This window comes from Pinus tabuliformis, chromosome 5_2, assembly GCF_031772625.1.
Source record: "Pinus tabuliformis cultivar Carrire ecotype Pingquan chromosome 5_2, CPIR1, whole genome shotgun sequence".
NCBI classification, from domain to species: Eukaryota; Viridiplantae; Streptophyta; class Pinopsida; order Pinales; family Pinaceae; genus Pinus; species Pinus tabuliformis.
Genome location: NC_142306.1, coordinates 744,538,731 through 744,551,880, shown reverse-complemented (window position 1 = coordinate 744,551,880; position 13,150 = coordinate 744,538,731). Strand labels below are relative to the sequence as shown.

General features: G+C 34.1%; 1 protein-coding gene across 2 annotated transcripts in view; it reads left to right on the top strand.

The window, feature by feature from the left end:
• Positions 1-10,906, top strand: part of LOC149161382 (bifunctional nitrilase/nitrile hydratase NIT4A-like) — a 162,254-nt gene extending 151,348 nt beyond the window's left edge. For both annotated transcript variants that reach the window (XM_089436980.1, XM_089436979.1), the window contains 2 exons: positions 9,891-10,172; positions 10,480-10,906. In XM_089436980.1, coding sequence (XP_089293106.1) covers positions 9,891-10,172; positions 10,480-10,640 — 443 coding nt within the window. In that variant the 3' untranslated portion in view covers positions 10,641-10,906. The remainder of the gene's footprint in view (positions 1-9,890; positions 10,173-10,479) is intronic.
• Positions 10,907-13,150: the final 2,244 nt, after the last annotated feature.

The following is a 13,150-nucleotide window of genomic DNA, read 5'->3' as shown; positions in this document are numbered from 1 at the left end:
CTCCAACCTCTAGGGCTCCAACCCTATGTAATATAAAATTAAATAATCTGTAATTAGTAAGTAATTAAAGGGCATGATCAAAGATCATGCCCATTCACCACGAGGCACCCAGGGCTGTATTTAAGCTAGAGCCTCCCACAGTGTAATCATCAATTCATTTAATAAAATATCTATGTCATTTTTTGTCTAATGATGAGTATTTTTACTCCATTTGTTATTAGAGTGGGTCGCTCCTCATTGCTGGGAGGTCACTGATTTTTCCAGTGCTGTTTTCCTTTATCGCTCCGTTGTCGTCCACCTTCTCTGCTCATTGGCTGCCGTCCATCTCTCTGTTTTCTTCTGCTGTCGTCGTTTCCCCCCGCTGTCTCTATCCCCGTACCTCCGCTGCTGGTAAATCACAAACCCTTTCACATACCCGTTCCGTTGTTTTTTACCTCCCCGAAAGAACCGGTTCCTATTCCCTTGTCGTTCGTTGCGTTTTGTCCATCGTCCCTTCCCAACTGGCACAACGTTCTGTTGACCATCAATTTGTTGGCCATTGTCCCTATCAAACCGCAATTCCAACATTGACTACCAATTCGTGTCCTCTTGTCTGTCCATCGTGGTTATTGTGTTATACAACAATGTTATATATCAATTTAAATTAAACTTATTATATAATTAATATTTTTTTAATATATATTTATAAATAATAATAAAAATTATTATTATTTAAAACCAAGAACCTGTATACATGTGAAGCAACCAATGATTCAGCTCAACAACTTTAATAAGTCTTCAGGATCAACTTCAAGTGGTCTTCAAAATACTCTCAGTGTTGCTTCAAGCTTCAAATGTAACCTTCAATAGTATCTCTTCAGGTCCAAAGTGCTCCAAGAACTATTATCAAAGATGCCTTAAAAATACTTTCAAAAACTGATGCTCAGACACAGCTTCAACTTTGTTCAACAATACTACAGTTTCGTTGCTCTAGAAGTCCAAGATCTGCAATCCAAGCTGTACAAATCCAAGGTCTGAGGTAAAAAATCTGCTCCAGAAGACTGTTCAATACTCTGCTCTCAATTTATCAAATCTTCTTAACTTAAAGACTTTAGATAATGTCACAAGTTTGAAGAATTTATGCACAAGTCCAAGCCTCTTTCCCACGGATCTGAGCTCTTTAAGATTTGCACATAGGTCAAGAACAGGTCTGAGAAAGTGGTGCCATAGAGGTCGAAATTTCAGGTTTCCACGGAGTGAATTTCGTTCGTCACAAAGGCTGAGTTGTAGACTGCAGGAGGGGCTGAATTCAGGCTTTTACTCAGGCCGAATTATAGGCCTGCAGAATGCCGAGTTGCAGACTCTAAAAGAGCTGAAGTCTGTACTTTTTACAAAGGGGAAACATCACCCACAAATCCAAAATAAATTTGCTGTCCAGAACAGTGATCCAAATATGCTTCAGATGTCTTTTTCATCCTTGCTTTAGAACTGAAATCTTTCACTGTCCTTTACCAAATTCTTGGCCGAGTTCCTTGCCAAAATGAAAAGCACATGTTTATATTTATAGTGGTTTGAAGTTTGAACCTGAATTGAAAAGACACATCTTTTCATTGCAACCGACATGCTGGAGCCGACATGAATATAAGGCCGACTTATGAACAATAATTTTGATAAAAATTCGTTTGTATAAAAACCGACCAGTTTGTGCAACTTGTGACAGTATCACATCCTATTATTTTATTTTCTACAGATGTTTCTAGGTTGTCCACAACTTTCTTCGTTATACCCATGTTTACTTCCATTTCTATTTTCTTGCAAAAATTTTCCAATGCATGGAGCTGTTCTGATAAATTGTGAAGTGTTCTTGTTGCAAGAATAACTTTATCTGCATGGATGAGATTCTTTATTACAAGCCTCACTCTCATTTTCTCTCATTGGTCCTACAGAGAGATTGATTGATTGGTTGGTTAAATTTAAAAGATATCCAAGAGATCTGTTATTATGTGTGATATGCTTGAGATCTGAAGTATCAAGCCACTGTATGAAAAATTGAAAATTGCAGAGGACAGACATCTTATCATGCTGGTTATCTTCAAGAGCATTGTGGTTAGAGCATTAATATGGCAATACATATGAGAGGGCTTGTTAAGAGGGTTGGGCTAAGGAAATTGAAGAAACAACAGTTGTTCTTTTACCAAAGTTGCAATGTTGCTACTTGACTGGTTTGCACTTAAGGATATAATGTTGGTGCTAAATTGCTGGGCTAGAGTTTGTGGTACCAAGTCATTCTTATTGACAAGAGTCTAATCCTACATTGGGAAAGCTATTGGCTGTGTATGTGAGAGGTTTTGGCTTGATGCATTAAGATATTAGGAAGAGCTTTAAAGCATTACTAACATATGCATATAGCTTGAACAGAGCTAAGGATTCTCACTACAAAAATTTGTTTGGGAAGAAGTTATAGTCGGAAATACATTGGGGCAAGTTAGACATAGGGTTTCAACAAGGGCATCAACAATGCTAGGCGTAGGGTTTTGTTATCTTCAACAATGCTCCAACATATTGACATTAATGACAACATTGTCCAACAGATATGTGCTCATAATGATCAATTGTCATTTGTAAATCATTAATTTCATACTCTTTTTCGCGAAAAATACCTTTTCTTTCGCTTATATTTGGCTCTAGAACTAATAGTTGATTTCCAAATTAATATTGATGTAATTATTCTCGGTGCTTGTACTAATAGCGATAATAATCTCTTTCCCTTGGATACACCCTTTTAATGTAAATAATCTATTTTCTACAATTGGAATACCTTTATAGGAGAATCTTCCTTTATTTCCAATTCAAAATCTATATTTTTGCCTTCAATGATTGACTCGATAAAACTTGGGTACTTGAACCTTTTAAGTAGTTATTTATAATTTTATTAAAGTGATTTTGATACTTGTACCCTCTCATTTTTAAAAGGATAAATCTTCATATATATATATATATATATATATATATATATATATATATATCTATATATATATGTTAGTAAAAGTCTCTTTAATTTTATAACCTTTAAGGTTATACTTTTATTTTTTTATAATTTCTTTTTCCTTTTATGATTTTATCGAAAGTAGTTTTAATATTATCTCGTAAAATAAGACAATAATTGTTTTATTAATACCCTTTCCTTTAACAACCCTAACAATTTCCCAAAACTCTTTAAACTAATCCTTCTTTAATAAAATCCCTTTAAAATTAAATATTATGAGATTACTCCCTTGGATTTGTATAAACACGTTGGTTTGTATGAACATGGATTGTGTGTTTTGTACGGAATGCAGTTATATGGTCATAATTCACTGTGCGATATGGACAGTGGACTTGAAATGAATTCAACAGTAGATCGATTGTATGAACTTAGAATTGTACGGATTGATGATCTTTCGACTGTTGCAAAAGATCGCTAGAGTTTTTGGTACAATGGCCACACTTCAATTTTTTGGTTGAATCGACTGGTGGTGTTGGATGAGAACGTCAGAAGGTTTGTGTTGGCGGCAAGATAATAGAGTGTGGATTACGACTGTAACAAAGGACAACTGTGGCAACGGGATTATTACGGGTCAATTGCTAAAGACGAAAGGAACAACAGTTTGTCAGAGGTGGCAATAGTCTGTGGCTTCAATGACAGTTCAACTGCTAGCAAGAGAGTCGTAAGTGATGCAGGATGGGCCGACAATGGAGGGAGGTGAAGGTGGCATTGTGAGCGGACGGATCTGCTTGGTGGTGGTGGAACTGTGTGGTGATGGAGTTCAGTGGGAAGCCACGGAACTTTGTGGTAGATTTGGACTAATTGCAGTCGGACAGTGTTGTCGACGGAGGATCAATGGGCATTGTGCAAAAGGCGGATGCGACAAAGGCTGAACCAGTTGCTCGGTAAATGGTCGACGACTTGGGCAGAAAACAACAATGGCAGTCATGCCTTCTAATTTTTTTTGTTTTATATATAATTTTTATTTTTTTATACCATTTTTTTATTTGTTTTCTTTTAATATAATTTGTTTTCCATCCATATATATATATATATTATAGTCTCTTTTTTTTATTTTTTTCAATTCCCTTTTTATAATTTTTTTTCCTTTTATAATATATTTTTTTTAATTCTTTTTTTGTTATAATATATATATATTTTAAATTCTATATTTTTTTCCTTTATATATATATATATATATATATATATTTTTTTTTTTAAACATATTTTTTTCTCTCTTATTTATTTATTTATGGCCAAGGGCCTAAAAAGGAATCCAACAAAATGGAGAACCTCCAACAATGTAGCGAAACGCTTGAATTGCGATGAAAACAAGGTTGATAAAAAATCGATTGCCAAATGTTGGATTATATTTGTTCTCTACAGTGGTTGAGTGACTAGAGGATCGAATAACTCTGGTACCAATGTTATGAACAAAGTTCACATACTCAGAGGAATGTTGTGATACCAATGTAACGAACAAGGTTCGTATACATAGTAAAATACTCAAAATATCTGGTATATAAGAATGTCCGTCATGGGACATATAATATATTATATAAGAATAATTGAATACAAGTGAGATATGAGATGATTACAAATGAGGGTGAGGGCATGCTTATATACCTAGGCAGGTACCCCTTTACAAACAATCATGTCCTTAGAGACATGCCTCTTCAATACAAATCACTAATTAATAAATCATTATTACAATTATCATAATTAATTATATTTATATTATTTTTATATATATTTTATTCGTAACAGTGTCGGATGAAGTGGCTTGGCCATGTCCTTTTGGCTTCTGAAGCATGTCTTTCGATAGTAGTCTTGGTTGTCACGGAGGAAAATTCTCCTGCCACTGTTGCTCCCTCTATCACGCAAGCAAGTCCTTTTGTTATGGTCTCCTCAGGGAAGGCACACTATTTTATGAACATAAATTATGTAAAAATAGATAATAAATAATAATCATAATAATATATAATTAAATAATAATTAGTTAAACAAAGAGGCATGTCTCTACAAACATGACTCTTTGTGAAAGGGCACTTACTTGGCTATATATACAGGACCCTCATTCTCATTTGTATCATTCTACGTCATTTCTTTATACAGTATACAATTTACAATTACTATCCTACAATGGATGTCTTTGTCTACGAAGTATTTTCAATATTTCCACTGTGTATATGACTTTTGGTCATTACATTGGTATCAGAGCCACATCTAATCTTGGCCTTTGGCGATCAATCCCTCGGTAACCTTGTTGTCGTCATGACTGAAGCGTTTTGCTACATGAATTGGAGTTTTTCCGTCATTGATTTTGTCAGAGGCCCTTGACCATTTAAGAAAAAAAATAGAATAAAAAAAAAGTTAGTATAAAAAAAATAATAGAATTATTAGAAAATAAATTATTTAAAAAAAAAATTTCAAACTAAAAAAATAATTCAAAAGAAAAAGATAATATATATATATATATATATATATATATATATATGATTCAAAAAAGAAAAATACCAACGTACCTCGCTGGGCCACACACAGCCTCGCAGGCCATCGGGCCACATTTAGATTGAACAATCGTCCCTTACCTTGTCTGCATGTTGTTCCTCCTGCATGGACCATTGCACAGAACAACCTCGACATCGAATGAGACCTTCGTTGACACCAAGTTTGATTCCCCCAAAGATCATGCTGCCACCCATTTTCTGTTTCAACAGTCAGCCCGCCGACATTCCTCGACGTTGCCACTTCCAAAAACTACCATAATGACCAGCCACTAGCATCGTAGTCGTCGTCTTGCCTTGCTAAATAGGCTGACCGCAACACCCACCATCTGTAATAGTTGGTACCACATTGGAGCAGTTGCAACGATAGTGTTGTCGTAATAAACCGACATGCCTAAGCGCCATAACCGCAACTTGTTTTGCTTATCCTTGTCAACACCGTTCCCGACAGTTGACACCGATATGCTTCCCACAGATCACGTCACCGTCTAGTCTCGTTGTCTCCCCATTGTTTAAAGTCGTTGTGCCTTCGGCTGCCCATCAAAATTGTCTGCATCGCTCCACCATGTTGTTTCATGTTCAAAAAGACATTTAATTATATAAATTGAGTTAAAGCTATATAATTTATTATATAGTTAATTCGTATTTTCTATATATATATATATATGAAAATATGAAATTACAATTTTTTTAATTAATTAATAATTATATAAATAGTTAATTATAAAAATAATTATCTATATAATATAATTAGTTAAAAAAAGGAGGAGAAAGGTACTTTTCACCTTGAAAAAATAATAATAATAATAATAAATAAAAGAGAAAAAGAGAGATACATTAAATATATATATATATATTAAAAAAAGGGTTATGATTAAACCCTAAGCTTAGCGACAAACTCAAAAGAAAATTCATCACTGAAGAAAGATAGAGTCTAATTTGAAGATGAACAAAGAAATTATGGATTCCATACACAACTATACATTTTGGACCAAATGTCCATTTTGTGGAGTAGGAGATCAGTATTTATTGATTTTTAAAAATCGCACAATACCTTGTCCCAAATTTCGAAGATTTTTTATTTTAGAAGAATATCAAGATAGCGCCTAGACACAAATTAAAAAATTAAAGGAAGAAATCGCAAAACTTCAAAAAAACAATGAAGCATCAGAAAATAAATATAAAGATCTCCAAAATTGGTTTCATGAAAAATCAATAGAAAGCAATGAAGAAATTTGGCATCTAAAGAACCACATTGAGAAACTTCTTGCACAAGTCAAAAAGTGTAAAACTAAGAAGCACACGTGAGAACAAGAAAAAGAAAGTTTTGAGAAAAAAATCAACGAAAGTCTATCAAAGAAAGAAGAGGAGGTTTTATGCTTAAAAGACCTTAACAAAAAATTATTAGAACAAATCAAGTGTTTAAAATACAAGAAGCTTGAAGGCCAAAATAAAGTTGACTCAAAAAATGAGGAAAGCTTACGTCTCAAAAATCATAACCAAAATCTATTCAAACAGATTAAAAATCTTAAGGACAATAAGAAGTCATTGACGAATAGGTTCGAAGAAATTGTCGCAAAGGAAGCCTCAAAATTGTTAGATGTAGTAGTCCATGTTCGGGAAGAAGAAACAAACACCAATTCCACTAATCTCACAGTTAAGGGAAATCCAGATTCTATTGAAGTGAAGTCACATGTAGAAGTTGCAGTTCAAACGATGGACATTCTGAATGGTGATTCAGTCACCAATTCAACAACAACAACGCTTGAAGGAAATCAAGAAACATCCACTAACATAATAAGGGAAAGTCCAACCAAAAGAATTATGTATCGACATCTGAATCACAAGAGAAGACTTTCCAATCAATCTACATACCAGTATCACTCCGAAAATAAACAACAAGTTTATGTTTCCAGGAATACTGAAGTTTGCAGAATCTAATCCCACAAGAACGATTTATCACAAAATTTGATTTTGCAGAAGATCAATCTAGGATGGTCCGATCCGTTTTCAGTACAACAATTTTATATATCTCTCCAAGGATCATACCAACTTGTATTGATAAAGATGACTGTCCGGAGAGAGGGAGACACTCGTAGCAAACAAAAAGATCAAGCATCTTTCATCAACAAGTTTTCAGGACAAAGCTTTTTGAAGTGGAAGGCAATGTCATGAACATAAATTATGTAAAAATAGATAATAAATAATAATCATATTAATATATAATTAAATAATAATTAGTTAAACAAAGAGGTATGTCTCTACAAACATGACTCTTCATGAAAGGGCACTTCCCTGGTTATATATATAGTACCCTCATTCTCATTTGTATCATCCTACATCAATTCTTTATACAATATACAATTTACAATTACCATCCTACAATGGATGTGTTTGTCTACGAAGTATTTTAAATATTTCCGCTGCGTATTCGACTTTTGGTCGTTACACACTACTCCTAGAGACTTTGTCTCTAAGCATCTAGTCTGACAATCTCAACCCATGACATTTTTCCATTCTATCTAATTGTTTGCTCCCTCGGAAATGGAAGCTCTTCTGGTCATTTGGCACGATTCTGGATGTCCTAACAATTTGTACAATCCTTCCGCTCGAATATTAATATCTTTTGCTAATTCTATGCTTGAGCCGAACAATCTGACCATTGGTTATAGGAGAAAAAATCTTCTCGTAGTCCATTCCCTCTTCCTAGGAGAACCTCCTTCTCACAAACTTCTTGATGCTGATAGTTATTGCATGAATTATTGCATTGGTAGTTACCATAATGTATCCATTCTTCCCTCCATACAGGAGGTTATGGAAGAAAAAATCATAACCAGGCAAAAAATACAAAGACAAGAGGTTGATCAAGGAATAAAAATAACAATAATCAAGGGAGAAAAATTTGAAGTACTTATCTCTTGATTAAGAGGGAAACCACCGAGTGTTGTAGGGAATTGTCAACTCCCTCTTGATTCTTTCCTCCTTGCAGAAATCACTGAAATCCATCTGCAATCTTTATCGGGCTTGAAATGCTCATCCTTGTCCTCAACATCAACTGTTAATGCATGCAGCTTTCTTTATTGCATGACTTGTAAGGGCTAGGGTTTCTTCATCCTGCATATTAGCAAGCCATTTATTGAGCTATCTAGCCACACCAAAGGCTCCAACAAGCTAGCATCAACCCCAAGTCTACCCTTGGATCTCCCACTTGCATTTAGCACTCTAAGTCTTGCTCTAGGATTTACAAACCCTTAGTCTTCCAATTCTTGTGTCACACAAACATAAAGACTCCAAGACGAATGCTTCAATATTAAAGGCATATACTTTAATACAGGTGTTATGAACGGCTCTCTTCTCATTTTATATAAAAGTAGGTGAGAGAGGCTTTCTGCCTAGCTTCCTCTGGCTCTGGAGTAACTTCCTTTTAAAGATTTGTAACATTGTCTTCCATTCTGAAGAAAAATGGCCTCTTGGATGAATGTTCTCATGAACGTACATTGTACGGCAACGCCATCTTCCTGCCTAGTTATTGATGAACATGAGGTTGCTTCATCATCTTTCTTCCCAGTTATTGGTGAACTTGAGATTGCTTCATCATCTCCTGTATGTTAAGTTACTTGTACTTCTTCATTGTGCAGTTGGGGATTTTCTGCCTCAGCTGGATTAGAGCTTAAGTTTTCTGGGATTTTCTCAGCTACCGGCTTATCAGAAGAGGTGTGCTCTCTGTTGTTGATGATGGTGATGGTGATACAATAGAAGAGACATTTGGAAAACTGGGCATGAGTCTTCTGTCTATTAATCTGTCGGAGACAGGAAGTGCAGAAGCTACAGCAACTCTAGCATCCAAACCCAATGCAAGAACAATGAAAGAAGCTGCAATGGGAACTAGGAGTTCAAGCAATTCCTTCACAGTTTCTCAGATTTCGGAGCAGTTGTAGAACACAGAGTTCTGATTCTACACTTGGGTTTTGATTGTAGGAGGAAATTTATTTGTGCAGGGGCATATTGTGGTTGCCTGCAATATATCCTCGTGTTCCCTGTGAATGACCGATTTGGGTGCCGAGGATTTCTTATGGAAATGGGACTTGGGTTCTAAAACATATTTAAAAATGCAAATGAGACACCAATGTCTGAGCAAAAGCTCATTGAATCAATGGGAACAGTTAAGAATGACATCTACAGACTCTTTAGCTGTTTTGAGGTGATGTTAACAACTTTTTGACATTAGAATGTAGAACATCATAAAAGGATTCCTGTTCTTTCATCTTGTTAAGGTACTTGTTAATTTCTTACGTCTTTAGTGATATGTTGTTTAAGGCGCCTCACTGGAGGCCATGAGGTCTTCTCAATTCATACTTATGTGGTATTTGTTTGTGCAGGAGTGGAACTTTATTGTGCACCAACTGCTGATGCAAGAGAGTCATGGCAGGCATCAGTGCTTCATATAGCTCTGGAGGGTGGATGCTTTGTGCTCTCAGCTAATCAGTTCTGCAGAAGAAAGGACTACCCTCCTCCACCAGACTATGTCTTTGGAGGTTCAGAGGAGAATATGTCTTCAGAGAGTGTTGTATGTGCTGGTGGAAGTGTTATTATTTCTCCTACTGGTACTGTATTGGCAGGGCCCAATTTTGAAGGGGAGGCTCTAATTACTGCAGATCTTGGTAAAACTACCTAAAAACACTATGCAGTCTAGAAGAATATCTTCATAAAACAGTAGCACGTTTCAGGTTATTTTCATCTGAGTGAACCAGAAAGCCATAAAAGTCTTCTTCTCATGACCTTTTTAGAGAAATTAGTTCATTGCTTATAATAAGATTATCATGTGCTCATGTCTTATAAGTTATAGGCTGTGTGCCCGACTGACATGTCTCTAGGTCAATACCATTATGATCATGACAATATAGGACGATGTATTTGCTGCTTTATAGTGAAACTAATTTTGAACTGTCTTTGTTTTCTTCACTGCAGATTTTGGTGAAATAGTGCGAGCAAAATTTGATTTTGATGTGGTTGGGCACTATGCAAGACCTGAAGTGTTGAAATTGACGGTAAATGACTATCCATTGAATCCTGTCACATTTTCTTCAGGGATAGCAGCATCAGAAAAAAAGGACAGTGAGAATGTGTAAATTTAATCTGCAAGCATGGCCAAGGCCCAGTACATTCAGATGCTCCCTGAATGGATTTCAGAATTGTCTTAATGGCCAACTATGCTACCATATGGCATGACGAATAGGCTGGAGCATGAGTAGAAGGAACAATTTGTTATTGAAAAACAGTTGTTTAAGTATCCAAATTGTATAACTACAGAGACCATCTTTTCTGTAAAACTTATCTTTGTATATAACAAGATTGAGCATGCCTAGAATAGAAAGAACAATTTGCTATTGAGTAATCAGGGAAACATTTATACAAGTATTCAAAATGTAGAACTACAGACACCATAGCTTTGTAATGATTTATATTTGCATATAGCAAAATATAGACATTATTTTACGGAAAGGGACAAAAAAACAAAGAATAGTGTTTAATACGTAGAAATTACTTGAATATTAGATCTTGAAACAAGATGGATATTTAGGAATCTTTTTATGAGCCTAATCGCGTGTTGAAAGTAGCTAACTCATGTTACAGGTCGTTTACTTCTTTGACTTCCTTTTTTTCCATTTATTTGATCAAATTGAAACTAAGTCTAATAGTTCACAATATAAGTTTTTTTAAAGTTTATATACTCTTTTCTCAGATATTGCAGCAGTGTCGTCATAAGCAGACCACTTAATCTCCCAAAGCCCTGGCAAGAATGTCGATGACTAATAAGCATGGAGTTTTTTATTGAGCCATGATATTCTCAAATTTACAATGATAAAACATGTCATTAATGTTGTCAATTCTGACATCTTGCAGTAGTAATTATCAGGACAGTTTTGCTCCTTTCAAGCATATGCTCTCTAGATCTTAACTACTTGTTTATGTATTAGAACTTTTGAAAGATAAGAACCCATATTTTTAGGGATGATAAACCCTTAAATAATCTCAACCCACTCGCACACAGGGTTTGCTGGTAGCTTGCCAGCGCCATACAATAATCTGCATGAAGGTTACATCAACAAATTTAGTATAATCAATAGCCCCATCCAGCAAACCCAGTCCAGGACAAGAGCAGGCCTGCTAGGGTTTAACCTTGGGCCACTTTCACAACAATTGCTCCAAGTTGCTGCTAGACCACAACAATTCAGTATTGGAACTTATATCTCCATAGAATGATAGATGTAAGATTTTCCTGTACTTTCATTTTAGACAAGAACTTTTTTTTTTTAATAATAAAAATAAAAAATAAAACAACCAATTTCAAAAATTTAAATATTATTAAAATATAAAAAAATAACTCTAAGTAAAAAAAATACAATTTAGGAAAAAAAACAAGTTAAGGAAAAAAAATAATAAATAAATAAATAAAAAATATGTATTAAAAAAATTAAAAAAAAAACATTCAAACATAAATATGAATTAACATTATCTTTTTAAATAAAAAGAATTTAAAAAACATTTAAAATAATTATAGATATAATAAAAATATATTTAAAAATATTTAAATAATACATTTAAAAAACATACCAATAATGGTGCAACCCTGCCGAGGCGGCAAGGGCTGTGGGCAAAGGCTAGTGGAGTGGTGCACACAACGGACAAGGGCAAAGGTTGGTGGAGTGGTGCACACAACGGACAATCGATTCGAGGAATCGACTGTCTGCCCCGCCTAGGCAGGGGCGTGCCATTGCAGGTATGATGTTTTATTTTTAAATTTTTTTTAATTCATCTTTTTATTTTCATTGTTTTAATGTGTGTGTTATTTTATTTTTAAACTATCTATTTTTAGTGGGATATTCATTTTCTTTATGGAAATCAATTTTTTCTATTAATGTAGAAGAAAAGTGCAAACAAAATTAGCAATTAAATGAGAATAGTAACTTCAAAACAAGAACTCTAACCAAAAAAACATGAAAAAATTGCTCCAAAACTACAAAGTGTTGATGCTAAAACAACAAAATTTTTTTGGGGTAGATTTTCAAAGTTTTTTAAAAATGACAGTTAAACTTTTTTTTTTTGAGAAAAAACATGAAAAAACCCTCCTGTTGTTAAAATTTCACTTTTTAAAGCATTAAAAACTAAAACATTTGCACAATAAACCTGAAATAAAAAAGTGTTGATGTTGTTATCAACTTTTTTTTGGCTAAAATTCTAACATTTTTGGTAATGTTGTTAAAAATAAAACATCATTGACTCTGAAAATTGTTAAAACTCTAATAATTTTCAACAATACATTGAAGATAAAAATCACTCCAAAAACCTAAAAATTACAACAATTTCGACGATGGTGTTGAAGCTAAATATGGTGTCTGAAAAACATTAAAACTTTGGCATTTTTCAACCACAACATTAAAGATCAAATATCATGACTATGAAAAACTTAAAATTTCAACATTTTTCAGCCATGAAATTAAAAACAAATATGATGTCTCTAACAAACCTTAGATTTTCAACATATTTCAAGATCAAATATCATAACTAAATTAAACTTTAAAAATAAATATCTAAACAAAAATTCATTATACCAAATGCTACAAATATAGTTCTTTTA